The sequence below is a fragment of the Drosophila teissieri genome, chromosome 3R, assembly GCF_016746235.2.
Source record: "Drosophila teissieri strain GT53w chromosome 3R, Prin_Dtei_1.1, whole genome shotgun sequence".
In the NCBI taxonomy this organism is placed as follows: domain Eukaryota; kingdom Metazoa; phylum Arthropoda; class Insecta; order Diptera; family Drosophilidae; genus Drosophila; species Drosophila teissieri.
The window spans coordinates 8308451-8324864 of NC_053032.1; the positions used below are offsets into that span (position 1 = coordinate 8308451).

A 16414-nucleotide genomic window follows, 5' to 3' on the forward strand; every position below is an offset into this window, starting at 1 on the left:
CCAACCAAGGACTCCAACTCGCTTCTGGCCAATGGCAATGGCAATGCCATCATCTGCCAGCTGGTGCGGCAATGAAAAGCCCCAATTTTTCCGACTTTAATCGACTCGCGGCGCACTGTCTCACACACATCCAGCCGCCTCTCTATTCCCAGAGCGGAAATTGCGAGTTTGCCGAAATACTCCACTGGGAGCTCGCATTGCGTGACATCGGGGGTCGGGATATACTCGCCCGGATTCGAGGGTAGCGCAATCCGGAACTCGAGGCATGCAAGTGTAGGCACAACTTAACCCGGTGTTTCGAGCGAAAACTAATGATATCTAGGTGTTTTAGCCTTATGTGGGTCAAACAAAATAACAAAGGGGCGAGAGACTTTGGTTGTTTCGCCGCAACAGGATAATTATAGCTGAGTGCTTAGATCTGATTTTTAAATTGCTTATAACTGGCTTTAACTTGCCAAGTCCTTTCGTATTATGCCTATTTTCATTCATCTCAGTTTATGCAAATTATGATTTCCAAAATCCCTTTTTAGATGCAATTCCCTACCAATTAGTAACTTCGTAATTCACATATCTAGTAAAAACTGTTTAAACTGTCGTTTAAAAACTGCCTAGTTCGGCGTTAATACAATAACATCTATCATTATCATATCGGAACTTATAAAACTCTTCATTTAGCCAATTAAGTAGGGTAATGGCTTATGTAGAATTCAATTAGTTGATGCAGCAATATGCCATTTGGTTTATAATTAATGAAACATTTGAACTCACTCGGATTCATTGTTTTCGAAGATGAGCTCGCCGCGGGTCCCCTCGTAGTCCTTGGATTCGGTGGCCGTGTCGTTCTCCGTCCAGTAGGGCACTATTACAGTGCCGCGGGCGCCGGAGTAGCGCATCACCTTCAGCTCGAACCGGCCGACGGACTCGGTGATCTCGAATACAGAGTCCGTGAAGGCAAAGATGCCCGCGTGGTCGTCGTCCAGGATCATGACGGTGGCGATCATCGGCACGGCGAGCTTCACGCCCTCGGAGGGATTAAAGAGACGGATGTAGAAGCACTCGTCCTCCTCAAATACGTCATCGTCGATCACCTCGATGCGGAAGCGCTGCTCATCGACGCCCGGCGGGAAGTTTAGCAGTCCCTTCCGTCCGACGAAATCGGTTCCGGCGGAGGCGGTGCCGTCCTGCGTTTCATACTCCACGCTGGCGTAGGTGGAGATGTCGCCTCGGCGCACCACGCGCACCTCAAATTCGCCGCAGTTCTCCATGACGGTGTAGTGACCCGGCTCGAAGTACATACGGGTGCGATCGTCCGCCTCCTCGTCGTCGCCCGCATGCAGCTGGGCTTTAACCTCGGTGAGATCGCTGTGAGCGCGTTCCTGGATCTTGCGCATCAGGTTGCCGCTGCCGACCATCTTGCGGGTGGCCTGGATGCGGTAGAAGGCGCGCGACTTGCTGCTCCGCGCCAGCACTTGCTCCTGGGCCATCATCTCCAGCTGCTCGAGATCGGCGTCGGGGTACTTCTGGCGCAGCTCCGTCAGCAAACTGATGTACTCGCGACGGGCCTCGTCGAAGGCCTCGGCGTCGTTTCCGCGCGCGGATGTGACCATTGGGTGTTTGGGGCCCTTCTCCGCATCCATCTCCACCTGGTCGTGCTCGCCGGCCACCACGGTACCGCGCTTGTTGACCCGGTAGTTCTTGTCCATGTATTTGTAGACCAGAAGACGCCGCTCGGCGATGTAGGCCCACAGCACGGTCAGCGGGAAGAATAGCAAGGTCACGATCGCCTCCCAGACCAAGATCACGCCGGGCGTGAACACGGATAGGATGAGCCACAGCCACACATAGGCGAAGACCGAGAAGAGGGCGGTAACGAAGAAGACCCGCAGATGCCGGATCCTCCGTACCTCACCCGCCGGAATCCAAATCATGCATACGGCGATAATCATAAACAGGTTGTAGGCAGCAGATCCCACGATGGTGCCGGGTCCCAAGTCACCGCTCTCAAAGTCCTTCGCATAAATCTCAATAACCGAGAGCAGGATCTCGGGGGCACTTGATCCGAGGGCCATTAGCGTTAGATTCGCCACCGTTTCGTTCCAGATGCGCACGTGCATCACCTGTTTGGTGTTGTTGGGTCCCTTGACCACCACAGCCCGTTCAATCGATGTGATGGCCTCTATGGCGGCCATGAAGCGATCCGCAATGATGGACACACCCACAAACAGGTATATCAGTAGAACAAAATAGACAAAGCCGCGGATGAGGCGGTCACCCACCGAAATGTTGCGCTGCGGCATCCAGAGAGGTAGGACGAGACCTTCATTGCATTCGCGCAGCTCCTCCACGTCCGGTGCATCCCCATGGATCTTGGTCATTTGTCTAGTCTCGTCCTCCATCTGGGAGGGCGCCCCCTCATCGCCCTCCTCACCATGCGTGGCCTGTCTTAGCCGCCGGCTGAGAAAGTGGCCATCGTCCTGGCTGAGATTACTACTGCTGGAGGAGGTAACATTGAGGTACGCCTGCCGCGCGTCAGTCTCCTGGACTTTGAGCAGTGACTGGGCTGTGGCGTACACAAAGATCACGAATAGTGCGCAGGTGAATATCGACTTGAGGAGCAACTGCATGGCTGGTTACTGGCTGGGATGGGTTCTCCTTATCCTGGAAGTGATTCGGGCACTCGCTGTCCCGTTGGCCTGTCTCTGGAAGCTTTGTTGCGTTCGATTTGGCTGTGATTTGTGCTGTTGCAGTCGCTAGTTGCTGCTGCTTGTTGCTGTGGTTGTTGGTAGTTGCTGCTGCAGTTGCAATTAGTGTTGCTGATGGGAGTGTTGCTAGTTGCAAGTTGCCAATGTCTTGGTGGCCCGGTGCTAATGATGGTAACTATGACGTGGGACCGCGAGAAGGCATTCTCGCAATGGCACGTTCAACACTCTGACGCAGTTGGGCCGCTGCACCTGAGGGAAAAAGCGGAAGGGAAGGCATATATTAGTTAGTTGGTAGTTGACTGGCCGCCACTAACAGTGCGGTTCCTATTCTTGGACATTTATTTCGGGTGCCTTGCATCACGAGTGTGTCGCCGAGCGGAGCGCATTGCCACTGCGAAGGTTGCGAAAGCCCGCAAATAGTCGCTAGAACAGAAGAGCCCGCCCAGATCGCCAAGCGGTGGTGCAATAAATTGGGAAATCTTTCAAATACCCCTTAAAAAGCTCTACAACTGAATAGTCCCTGCAGAAGCACTTTACTAGTTCGCAAACAAAATCTGAGGGAATATGTATAAAGCATCTGGAATATACTAGGAAATAAAATGCTTTAAAATTGTCTAAATATGCTTATGTTGCATGGTAAGTATGAATTACAGACTCACATGTTTAATTTACCATCAACAAATGATAGTTCTACAAGTTCAAATTTTAGGAAATGACTAGAATGTACAGGGAATAAATGAAAGAAAAGTAAAATAAATTTTAGAGCGCTGTAAACATATTTAATACCACATTCTCCAACAGAAAAGTGCACCAGTTTACAAAATTTCTCGTACTCACGAAACAATCTCCCAAAGTGATGGAAACTAAAATTAATTAGTCCGTATTTTCGGTGGAGGCGGGTGCAGCTTTTCTTTGAGCCTTGCCAGACATTCTCTATTCAGCTGTTTTGTGTATTTACACGAAAACGAAATTAAATGCGTAAATAGACAGCATAAAACATAAACAAAAGTGCAGCTATAAAATCTGCCAGAGCAGACGCAAACTACAGGCAAACAAAGTTCATTTTCCGAGGAACTGAAAAACAGATTGAATTGTAAGCCGAAAGAGAGCGGAAAATGCCGAGAAATGGGACTGGCCAAGATCGATATTCTATATACACATATGTTTGCACATATTTCGCCAATGTCAATACCAGGAACCAGAAACAGAAACAGAAACAGAACCCAGCGCATTAACGTTTGGATGGCAATAAAAAGCAAACAAGTGACTAACTGACAAGACAGACCAAAGAATAAGGCGGAAATGCGAATACGAATGAAATGCACACTTGCAGATAAAAACTGTTGACAGTTGGCAGAAAGGGGGAAACAAAGTTTTATAACTTCGAATATCACGCAGTCAAACATCTGCCTGTTTGCAGATCGGAATACCAACGTCCTCTTTAATATTGGTTATGGAATTAATTACCCAATGAAACTGAATGGGTTCTTTCAGTAATATTAAAAAGGAAACATTAATGCTAATCTTGTGATACCTTTTGATACTTATGGAACTCTTATGTGTGTACGGCATGTGTGTTGACAGAAAACATGAGTTCAGGAAGAAAGCTCTTGCCTTTAGAGGGGATACTTCTCACTCTACAATCCATTCATCTAAAGTTCGACTGGCTAGCACTTGCAGTGAAAGTTCTGGTGTATTTATAGCTCGAGTATTTCTTTATTTAATATGCACATTTGGATCACACACCCATTCGGATGGCACAACACTTTGTCGCTGGCTTCGAAATCCAATAAATCAATATGCCCCACCGTTTCTGGCGCAGGGGCTAAGATAATCATCAGCGCTTGCATTAATTTAGCAATTACAACAAGAGCCGACAGCAGCAGCAGTCGATACACATAGATAGATAGACAAAGAGCGGGACAGACTGACAGCGTGCGAGGGAGACGGAGAGCAGCTGGGAATATGGAGAAAGCCGAGATAGCAAATGAGGATGAGACAATGGGGATGAGACGCCCCAGGGAGCACGGAACATATGCTGGGCAGGCGCTCCACATGCCCCGCTTCCCTCTTCCCGTCTTATTCTGTTTTATTCCGGCGGCAAATTGCATTTGGCCATTATTGGAAAACTGTTGCACGTCGGGTGAAGAGATTGCAAATTAATTAAAAAACTGTGCTCCCGGGCCAAAAACGCTTGCTTACATATCCCCGCTTACCAAACGGATCGATCCGCGATCTTTCCCGCAGTCTTTATGCTCGTTAAAGGCCGAAACACTAAAATTAACGTGGATTTTTAAATTTAGCGCAAACAAAAAATAATATAATCGTCTGGCGATCGAACGCGCCGCGTTTCGCCAAGGACTGCGACTGAGAAATGCGACTGAGCGAATATGAAAGAGTATGAACGTGGGAATGCGAATAGAATTACACATAGAAAAACAAAAGAGGGATCGCTGTGCTCACGTGCCGCGACCATAAGATGCCCTTCCCATTACTTAGCTAAAAGAAGTGGGGAAGTGTGAGGTATTTAAGATCTTCTAGCTCCCGAGATCTTGACGTTGATACGGACGGATAGAGGCTGATGAACTAGACTAGTGATCCTAAAAGGATAAACGCTTTTATTATAGGGGTAAAGAGGCTAACTATTTGCCTGTTTATATTGTTTTAATTTTCGAAAATAGACGTGGCCACATTTGACACTACGCTTTCGTCGGCTTTTTTTTTCAGTGTGGAAATGAGAATGGGCAAACTGAGCGGGCCAAACGGAGGGGCAGTTTGTTTACGTTGCGTTGACGCTGTACCGTTATATGCATACATATGTACATATATATATATATTTACATCCAAACATACATACGTTTTTCGACGGATTCGAGAGGATGCAATTTTTCGGTTTGCTTCCAAGTTCAAGGAACATTCCCGCCTGAAATCGTCTAGTAAATCAAACACAAAATCTAATTGACTGTTAAGTAGTTCCCGGTACAGATGTTTTCATGTAGAGACCGCCAAGTTCATTCGCTCGTCAGCTGGCACAGATTTCGGATTCCATTTTTTCGCGACTCGCAATCGCATTTGGCAGCCCAGGCACGACTAAATCCACCGCCAGAATCCCCATGTTACCACCTGTCTGTCTGCCTCCCTGTTCTCCCTTTATCTGTCGGTATTTCTCTGTCATGCTCATGTCTCTGTGTCGCCCCCCAGTTCATAATTATTTGGTGGGCACTGGCACGGGCACGGACTTGGTTTTGTTCTCTGCTCGGCTTTTTTCGCTTTCCCCACCCCATCCCATCCATGCGTTGGAAAATCGGGCGAGCTCAGACACGGAAAATATGGCAAAAAACAGAAACGGGGACGGGTCGGGTCGGAAAACTATCGCCACAGCTGTAGCGTCGAAATGTGATTGATAATAACTAAAGGGGAGATACGATTTCTTCAAAGAGCATAAAAGTGTATTTTTAATTATTGTGGATATAAATTTCCGAAGCTTTACTGCTCAATGCCCCAACCCTCTCCTAATGTACTGTTTCCCCTCTGGAATAGAACCACATTTCGTAATTACTGACACAGATAAAAAAGTCGATCTTATCTAATGCTTCAAATAGAGAAGTACATAAATTCTACTAATAAATCTCATTTAATGTGGCTCTATAGTTAATCCAAATTTAAAGAGCCTTCAACAAACGAATTGCTGTTTAGTATTTAAATGCTCATATAACCTTATGCGTGTGATGATTCCCCCTTTTATTATTAACCGCTCGCTTGCATTTCAAGCTCTCTATCATTTGATTTTCCCCCACCTTTCACTCGCTGCCATATAATTTTGTTTTGCTATTTGCTCATGGGATTGTTGTTATTGTCTGTGATATTCAGCTAAGTCTTACAAAATGCAGGCAATCATTCGGTAGCCATGCAAATGTGCTAATTTTGTTGGCCGAGTGGATCTTCATTTCAAAAGCACTTTCCCCGTGAACAAAAGACGATGCGATGGTAGAGAGCCAGTCGCAATATGCCGGGCAGATATGTGAGGATTACAGCAAATCATGAGGATATACTATATACATACATATGCTCGGTGGCCCCACATCATTTATTCGCATATTTTCCGTCTCCCATCTAAGCGTCTTTCCGTGTGATTTTATGTACATATATTCCCACATAGCGTCATGAATGTACGTATACGACCAAAATACTAGCACACAAGGTGAAGTTTTTCGGTACGAATTTAAACAAATAGTATTTTGAATTGTACGCGTGTGCGATGATTTTTGGTTTATTTTCACAACACAATCTTATCTAAAACCTACGGTATATGCGTTTCGGTACTAGTTTAAACAAGTTGCTGCTTAAATTCTCAATACTATGTTTTTGTACTGGTAAAGTGTCATTCAACTTAGATTGTTAAAGTAACGAGAAGTTGGTTTAGCGATTAAGTTGGCAGTTTGGAGGTTTCTTCCCCCAATGTTGACAAAAAAAAGCAAAAGTCGTCATTCGTCACTTGAACCTCGAAACATATTCACGCACATAATCAGTGCTCCGAAAGCTTGGAGATTTATATTTCTTATTAAATTCGGTTGAAATTTATCGCATTTTTTTGCTGTATAACTTCGAGCACGGCATTGGTGGTTGGTTCTTGTTGGTTAATATTGTTGTACTGCAAATTATTATAGTTTTGGAGTGTCGCGTACAGTTATCTATTCCACTTATTGTGCACCCAACCAGACTGGTGATATTAGTCATTTGTTTGCTTGCTTTGTACACTTGCCTACATAACTTTGGAAATGTTGATCTGCTGTATTGAAGGCTGCGAATTCAACAATTGTATTTCCAATGATGAGCATGTTAGGTGCTGGCTGTGTGACGAATATGCACATGCCAAGTGCGCGGGCATAACGGATAATGTAGTGGAAATGATTGAAGAAAAAAGTGGACTCAAATGGACCTGTGAAAACTGCAGGGTGATCAAATCTCAGATGGGAAGATTTATGAAGCAAACGCGTACGGAAATTACCGAACTCTTTAAGGAAATTAGAGCCGTGCATGACAAGTTGGCGAAGCTGGAATCGCATCTTACATCTCGTAAGACTCTAAACTTAACTATCCCATTATTCAATCATCTAATTTATCTTTTATTATTACTTAATAGTAGACCCTCAACTGCCAGCTTCCCCTGGGGACGGTGCCTTAAGCTCTAACCCCTGTAAAAACCCACCACCCACTTTTGGGGATACTAATGACGACAAAGACGTAGAAGATGCAGAGTCATCTAATGTTAAAAACAATGCTACGGGTATGCACCTAGTGAAAATATGGCATCATAATGCGGCTCCAGTGGTACTACCTCTACAACCAAATCCGGATATTCTTAAAGCTGTTCCTCCAATGAAGGCTGTGTTCGTATCTAGGCTTATAACTTCAACTACTGAAGATGCCCTTAAGCACTACATAATTGCCAAACTCCTTCATCCCAATCCCGATGACATCATCGTCAGAAAAATATATAATAAGCAAAGACGAAAAATTGCATCGTTTAAAGTGATGGCGCCCGATTCCATATATTACATGATTTTAAATCCGGGATTTTGGCCTGAACATATCATTGTGCACGAGTTTGTCAAGAAGAGCTTTCTTCAAACCAATGTAGAATTTACAAATTATTGTTAACTCTTTGATATAATGTTTTAATTAGGGATCTTAATTAATATAAGGAAAGAATCATTATGATAATAATGATAATAATTGAATTTAGTGAATCTTAGTTTAGTAACACTATTTCTGAACTCGTTTTCAGCTTGGGAGCTGCATTCTACCTATATTTGGGCATGTTTATGGGTTTAGCGCATCTATTCATTCATTTTTATACCTATATCTAGAGCATCAATTGCTCCACAGATATAGAAACACAACTTGATATCGCTTCAGTATAAGAATTCGCTTCACAGAAGTTTCACTTTTATGGTTTCACAATAGAATTTTTATACACGAAATGTTTGAAATTTTGAATGCTACTCTTTCGACTGCCACTGTAAATAGTCTTAGACATCTCATTCTCGCCTCAAATAATAAAAGTGAAATGCTGTGGGATTAGTCGCCAGGGATACTCACTCCGGGATGGGATTGACTCTATACTCTGTGCTGGCGGAGATGAGGATGATGGAAGTGGGACTTGACTTGGAAGTGGGACTTGACAGGAAACTGAACGCTGCAGTCTCAAGAGTGGATGGTGTACTAGATAGCCCTGCCGTTCGTCTCAGGCGTGACAATGCATAGTTTCTCCCGCCCGTCGGGTGGGTTCGCTTCCTGGCAAGCAACTGAGCCGCCGTACTGCCGCTCAGCCAGGTGCGCAGTACTAGTGAGATAACGGGATGCGTGGGTTGCTGGCCGTCGAGTGATGGGCGTGGCACGAACTTACCTGGGGATACGGTTTCGGTACTTTCGGTGTTTGACTCTTGCGTAAATCGTTAGCTCTGTTTCGAATTTGATTTTCGTGAAGTATAAATCAGAGCATTCACGTGTCGTCTAATCAAATCGCCACTTCGGAAACCACCGCTATCAACTGGCCCGTTTCTATTCCCGGAGATCGTGTAGATTTATATGTGCATATATATGACGCACGGAGCGGCCTTAGATACTGAGACTCGATAGGGAGATATACAATGGAGGGTCCCGAACCAGTGGCGATAAGTAGGGGCAATTACGTTTGTGCGACCATTCCTGATAGCCACTCAAGATCTTGATATTCTCGCTTTCTGGTTCGCGGTGTTATGCGATCCGGTCATATTGAGCAGTGCCTAATAGCTACTATAACGTCATTGTCTTAATGATACAAACTCAAAAAATGCTCATGGCTTAGATAAGGCTTGCGATTGAACAGAAAGTAACTGAATTAAATAGTTAGCAAAATACCCACAGAAGGTAAACGCACAAGTCACTGGGGAAAAACACCTGACACTTTCACCGAGCGATAAAGTCTTTTCGTGAAGTCTGAAATCAGGGGAAATCTGCCTAACTGAGTGAATGTTTTTGCACACTTTACCTAAGCCATACATCGCTTTCCACAAAAACCCCCCTGACTGCCGGTGATTTCATTGCCAGGCAGATAAGGTTTGCCATAGTCTGTGATGTCCTTTGTGGGGGCTTTGTTTCAGACACTAGATTTGTCAGGCTTCCGTGACAAAGGTATTTAGATTCGTTATGCTAACAAGAGAATGTCTGATGGGTTTCGGTGTTCAGAGCTCACTGTTCGCTGTTAGATGTTCGAGTCCTGGGACGTAAAATGACATGTTTAATACGGGACTGAGTGGGAACAGTTGGCGATGTCAGCATATTTTAGCCCGTAAACCCACCGGTTATTGGCGACATTTTGATATTGTCCTTGTTGCTGTAGCTGCGACGTTATAACAACAAGTTTGATGACGGTCGTTACGCGAATCGTCGATTTCAAATGCCTTCTTGTCACAGAACTTGTGTGAGGAGTGTGGTATGGTATGTGTGTGAGGGTCCTTATCTGCTGCAGATGTGTGAGTGAGTGGATGTGCGGGCTGCAGATGTGTATCATTGTGTGTTGACAGTTCAACGGCCTCGCCCCACCGCCCTTCATCTTCACGCCTGTTGTGTGTTGTCAGAGCGTAAACTGTTTATTATTTAACAATATCCCTTTTTTTATGCCTCTTGCTGTAAGGATGTGTGCGGGTGTGTGAGTTTCGAGCATTCTTATTTATTTATAACTGTGTTTCACACATTAACAAAGTAACGCACACAAATCCGAGCATAAAGCTCTCGGCTAAGATTTAAATAGTCGGGCGTTTAGCGAATGTCTCAACACTTTGGAAAAAGTATGGTGATATAATTTCAATAAAAGTAATGCATGACCTTTGAGGACCGTTGAATTACACATTTAACTTACAGCTTTTATCCATTAAAATGGGATTGCTTCGAAACTTCTTTTCAAAGTTCAATTATCCACATTCGAGTTCTACATCATTTAATTTTACATCTGTATATCCTTATATCTTTCCCTGAGTGTCTGAACAAAAGTGCTTGGGCGTGAGTGGGCGTGTGTTTGCCACTTGACTGCGAAACGGACGCAACAGAGCGCCAATTCTCGTATCAGCGGAAACAGGCTTTTAGGCTGCGTGCCTGCAAGTAGGCTACACATTCCTATCTCGTGGCTCGGCTGTGTGTGTGTGCGTCTAGGGTGAGGCGGATAGATTCCTGCTGGCCTGTCAATTATGCACTTCCATATCTGCCTTAAAGGACTCACATCACTGGTCAATGGCAATCAGGCAGCGCAATCAAGGCCAGCATCGCATATCAGAACATCGCGGGCTGGCATTGACATTGATTTGATTTCAAATCACATCAACCTTAAATGTCAGGATGCCACAGAGGATGGGGATGCCATTTGGCATTTGTATTGCACTATCTACTGGTACAAAAGTTTATGTGCACTAGAAATACACGCAGAAAAGGTCATTAGAGGATTTACCCCTCTCTCCTCTTCTGGAGAAAACAACTCGAGGACGTTGGTACACACATTAGTCACGTCTTGCTCTGAGTAATAGTATTTTCTTATAGGGCTTCTACAATACCGGAACAACCATGAAGTCATCTGGCTGAATGTTAATGCCAGTTGTCTTCCACAATGGCAAGACTCTGACAAAAACTCAATCATAAATTATAATTAACTATTCTCTAAAAACAAGCCCCATTAAGTGGGAAGATATACGAGTATGGGATACACAAGTATACTGCTTACACTACTTTCCATGGTTTCCACAGTTTTCTTTAATGTTTTACTGCTTCTCAAGCTTAAAATAGTACTCCGTGCGATAAGCTTACTTTCAATGAATAATCGCGGTGTTCGGTGGCAGTGTCAAATAGTCGAGTTTTCGGGCAGGATATTATCACTTGCTAGCCATGATTTACGGAGTGAAGCGAAAGCAGATGGAGTTGGGAAGTGAAAAATGGGTAAAGCAGCTGCGTGCCGTATAAACATATGCGTGTGTATGTCGCAGCGCTCCTATTGATTTTCCAGCTCTACCCCCAAACCAGTTTTCACTCGAATGCGGAGGAATCGAGGCCCTGACATGCCAAAGTTGGTTTAGATAGCGTTGTTAAAGTTGTTCGCCATTGCCATATCAAGTGGGTGGGTGGTTAGCCCAAGCTATTTGCTACCCAACTTTGGCTTCCGCAGGGGTGTTCCCCACCCCCACCCCCCTTTTGGAAAAACTTTAACTGAAACAAGAATGCCAGTTGTGTTTGCCAAAGAGTTGCGACTGAACTCGACCATTTACCGTGTGTCAGCAGCAGGTTCGTCAGTTCCGCGATGATGATGATACCTCATGGATGGTTTACCAGTTGACCAGGTGTTTCCTCGGGCAGGAAAAAGTAGCAACCAGTCAGTGCATCAATCAATCTTTCAATGTTTGAAAATGCTGACGCAGATAGCTTGATTAAGTCGTGGCAATCAGCAAAGCAAACATTTGGCCAAGTGATTTTAGTTCTTCGTTTATTTTGTTTACCCCAATGATTCAATGCTGATTTGCGGGACGGACCGTTGATCCTCATAGCCGATTAGCACTGTGCAGTCTGGCCATTGTCATATAATTCGTGTGCTTGCTTGGGCATGAAAAAGGCAAGGATGGCGCTGGCTGCCTCCAAATCCCTGGGAAAAGTCGCATTATCCCATCGCCATAATCATCATCATCATCATCGACGCCGTTATAATCTTAATAATCGTGTGGCAAACTTCCCGGCCGGAGCAACAGTTTCGGCCCACAAACAAATTATTATGCTCCGCCTTGGAAATCCATTAGGATGCCGACAAACAGAGCCAAAATGGCGCCCCCTAGCTTACTACGTACATACATATATATATGCCATAGGGGGCAAAATCAATTTGATACGCAAGCTCTATACTTCTTCATAAATTCAACATAAATAGTTTATACTTCCAGGAATGCCGGAAAGGTTAGCTCCACTTTTAAAACCCATTTTAAAACAGGCTTAAAAAACTTTATGCATTGACTGGCTTTAGTCCATGTGATCAATAAGCATAAATAAGCATATTGAAAATATGTTCTTAACACAAAATTCACAATATATATTTTTCCAGTGTGGCTGTGTAGTTTTGGTCCAATTGTAATAGAGTGAGAGGGCAGAGCGATGTAATGGGTGAGATGGCAAGATACGGACCTCAATGAATGGGGAAAATTGAAATGGAAATTAAGTTCGAACGAGAGCAGCTGAAGATTCCTCTGACGTGTGTGATATCCGACATGTATCGCTGTGGAGCAAAGCCCCCATCACTTTTAAATTATTTACCTTAACGCACCTGATTATGGCCTTTGCTGGCTGGGCCCTCGATGAATATTTCAAACACGCGTCACATCGACCTAATTGAAACCAGAAGGCGAGCTCCAGTTAATGTGACAAGGATTTAGAGCTACCCCATGCGAAGAGTTAATTGAAAGCGTTTCAATTTCATTTCTTGGCAATTTATTTCGACAACCGAATCCACACACACATGTAGATATTTCTGTGTCTGTTGAGCGGAAAATTATCATTTCCTTGGCCTTTGTTCGCGCAGTCAATGGAACTCGACCATTTGAATGGGCGGAGAAAAGCTAAATGAAAGGTTTTCTCTTTGGTTTCCGTGCTGACACAATGCCGACATTTCGATGCCTACGTGCTGTGAGTGTGTGTGTTAACTTTGCTGTCTGTATGTGTGAGACTGAGTGTGAGTGAACTTAGGTGCGTGACAACGGTAATTTAGATATCCCAATATCCTGTTCTTTTCGCGCGTCTTTTGTTTCGCCACAAAAGCTGACTTAAGACTCGCCTGTCAGCGCCGTGTCCGCCATTTTGTGATTCTGTCCCCATTTTCCCGTCCCTTTTTAGATGTTTTTCCTTTATTTATGGCCTCGCCTTTCCCTCATTCCTTTTGATTTTTATCATCTTTATGGAATTTTTATCTCTTTTAATTTATACATATTTGCCGGCTCCGCCATCATTGCCATCGCAATTTAATTGCCGTCCCCGAGAAACTGAGCAATCGAGTCTTTTGCGTTTTCTTTTTTTCAAAGGACTCTGCTTGCATTTTTTGGTCGTCTTGGATGGCTTAGAAGTAAGTCCTGTTTCAGCATTTCTCTACGTTCTTTATGGCTCGCTGGCCTTAATCAAATTGCCAGCAGATCTGCCCATTTCGACGGCTTACTGGGCGTATGCGCAATTTGCGCAATGTGGGCACATACACGGTAAATCTAGCAGGAAAATGTGCAAGGCGAAACTGGCTGCGTTTTTTATTTATGCCCCGTAGCTAGAGATTTGTTCCTGTCAGACGAATGCGTGATTAACTCTGCTGCAGCGGAATCCTGCATAAACTCTACACTCGAAAGTGTGCTTTTTGGGGCTCTTTTTTTCAGGAAGCACGGCAGCTGCTAAAGATGTTGATTCTGCGCCATTGTGCGAAATGTTGGCTTCCAGTTGCCGTCGCCACTGCAACTGTAACTTTATTTCACCATTGTTGTTCAATTGGGTGAGGGGCTGGAACTTTCCGCTGGTTTCATGAATCAAACATGACCGAATCTTGTTATTTGCAGTTTTCTTCCTCGAGTTTCTTTTGTGTACACATGTGCGCGGTTTATTTTTTGTTAGTTAGAAAAGTTGGTCGCTTCTCACACCAAAAATGGAAAAAATAGGATTTCTGCCACTGTTTGCGGCTGCTACGTATGCATGGCGTAAGCCTTTGAGTGCCTGCCACTTTTCTCTAAGCCTTTAAAGCGCTGAATTTTCATCTGAGAGTTTTGGTGCTGGTTGGCTGTGTGGTCGGTGGCTTTTAATTGACGGTGCTATAAATTAAATGAATTTCCCAAAAGCTTGTTTCATCTGGATATTCTCCATTTCGCTAAATATGCTGCAAACCAATTTTAAATTGCCCAAGGTATTCCTCTTATCAGAGTCAGAAAATCGAGCATTTGGAGTGCTTCGAGTCATGCTGATGATTTGGCACTGGATTGATTAGCTAGTTAATTGTTGCCATTCAGATTGATTAGATATAAAGACCCAAACTGAGTTTTATTGAGACTTCTGGCCATCCCGCAATTGTGTCCAATTGACAAATACTTATGGGGCTAACTTCCTCTATTCATTGGTCAGTGAAAAGGAGCCCCATAACCGAGCGAATGAATAAATGGCTATTTATTTGTACAAAGGGACAAAGTGAACCCTGAAATGAAGCAAATGAAATGGTAAGCAAATGTCAGGCAAGCGAAGCGAATAGCTTAAATGATATTGACAAAGGAAAATGCTTCCACCCATCGCTCTATGAGTCGGGCAGGAGTCGCGAGTGCTCCGTTTTCTAATTGTTGTGTCCGTGCTGATTGTTTTCCTTTCCTGTTTCCTATGGATACACTATAAGATGGCATGATACTTTAAGCCCTGCCTAGTTTAATCAAACTGTTCTTAAAATTAAACGAATTGTATCTATACGAGACAGTAAAATATAATTCATATAACTTTTAACCCACAAATGCTTTGTCCGAAATTTTAAGTTTACCTTTTTTTGGCAAATGTCCTTAGTTTTGTTTGTCCGTCTATCTTTCGTCTATCCGTATTAACGTCGAGATCAGTTCCCGAGGTAAGAGCTAAAAAGTTAAGATTAAGCACAAGCCAATTTCGATATGCCAACAACATTTTGGGCACTACCACTCTAACGCTAGTGGCCAAACAAAGTCCCTCGACTATAGCTTTCTTTCTCGTTAAAGCGTTCTTTCTTGGGCACAAAGGGAACTTAAAATTCGAACTTATGGCGGTGTCAACTGGACTCCCCATTTGCTTTTATTTTCTTCTGCGGTGCTGCTCGTCTCTTGAGTCTCACAAAAGACTCAATTAGGCGTTAGACAAAGACAGTGGACAAAGCCTTATGCTGCTTGGCCCAGAAGTTGTCGCTAATTCGCAGACAAAGGGCAAACGAGGGGGCCAGAGGGCTTAATCGATAGCGAAACGAAAATGGGAAAACAAACTGACAATTGTCACGGACTGCCCCCGTCCGTTGTCAAGGTAAGACCGCCCGCACTGTTCATACTCACACACACGGGACGTATGCGTAATGTCTAAGCCATACCGCACGGTACTTCACATGGGGCGTATGAGTGATTAAGTCGTGCTTGGGTGAAACGGCTAAAATGAATACATTACCGGCAATCGGAGATGGAGGCGCCAGTGTGGCGAGCTGCAGGATCCGCTGCCGATGCTGCTGACACAATTTTCGCCGCTGCAGAGCTGCAGCTGCAGAATGGCCGCACACAGATGCACCAGATACAGATACACAGATACAGATGCACGAAGCAGACGCCGAATTTGCGAATTTCGAGCTTGACACGAACACCCGGGGGCTGTTGAACCGCACCGCTCTGAACTCTTTTTGCCAGTTTTGCTGGTCTATGCCGATTTCGTGCACATCCTTTTCGTTTCTTACAGTTTCCTTCCCAGTTGCATTTTTTGCAGATGATGCTGCAGTTCGCGTTGCCAAAAGTGAAAAGAGGCGGCCGGCACCGCGGTCAGTGGTCAACGGCCAATGGTCAGAAACCAGGTTCAAAAGTCGGCGACCGCAGGCGCAGGTCCTGTGTGTGTGTACGAACGGGTGTGTGTGTGTGTGTGCCGCACAACTTTCCCAAAAGTATGCAAAGATATTTAGCCTAGTTTTGATTCTC

At 44.5% G+C, this 16414-nt stretch overlaps 2 protein-coding genes across 8 annotated transcripts in view; one reads left to right on the forward strand and one right to left on the reverse strand.

Moving 5' to 3' along the window:
- LOC122622143 (sodium/calcium exchanger 3) overlaps positions 1 to 16049 on the reverse strand; it is a 36817-nt gene extending 20768 nt beyond the window's left edge. For 5 of the 7 annotated variants that reach the window (XR_006326270.1, XM_043800363.1, XM_043800359.1 and 2 more), the window contains exons 1-2: positions 4919 to 5064; positions 769 to 2951 (exon numbers count right to left, since the gene is read on the reverse strand). Coding sequence is in view for 6 of the 7 variants with exons in the window: in XM_043800363.1 (XP_043656298.1) it covers positions 769 to 2624 (1856 nt within the window). In the remaining variant the exon portion in view is untranslated. Of the gene's footprint in view, positions 1 to 768; positions 2952 to 4918; positions 5065 to 5559; positions 5770 to 15899 lie in introns of those variants that run through there. The other 2 variants (XM_043800360.1, XM_043800361.1) reach the window with 2 other exon arrangements.
- On the forward strand, positions 6566 to 8363 carry LOC122622146. Its single transcript, XM_043800367.1, has 2 exons — positions 6566 to 7778; positions 7846 to 8363. Exons 1-2 carry the CDS (start codon positions 7481 to 7483, stop codon positions 8361 to 8363), a joined length of 816 nt encoding a protein of 271 aa, XP_043656302.1. The 5' UTR covers positions 6566 to 7480.
- Positions 16050 to 16414: the final 365 nt, after the last annotated feature.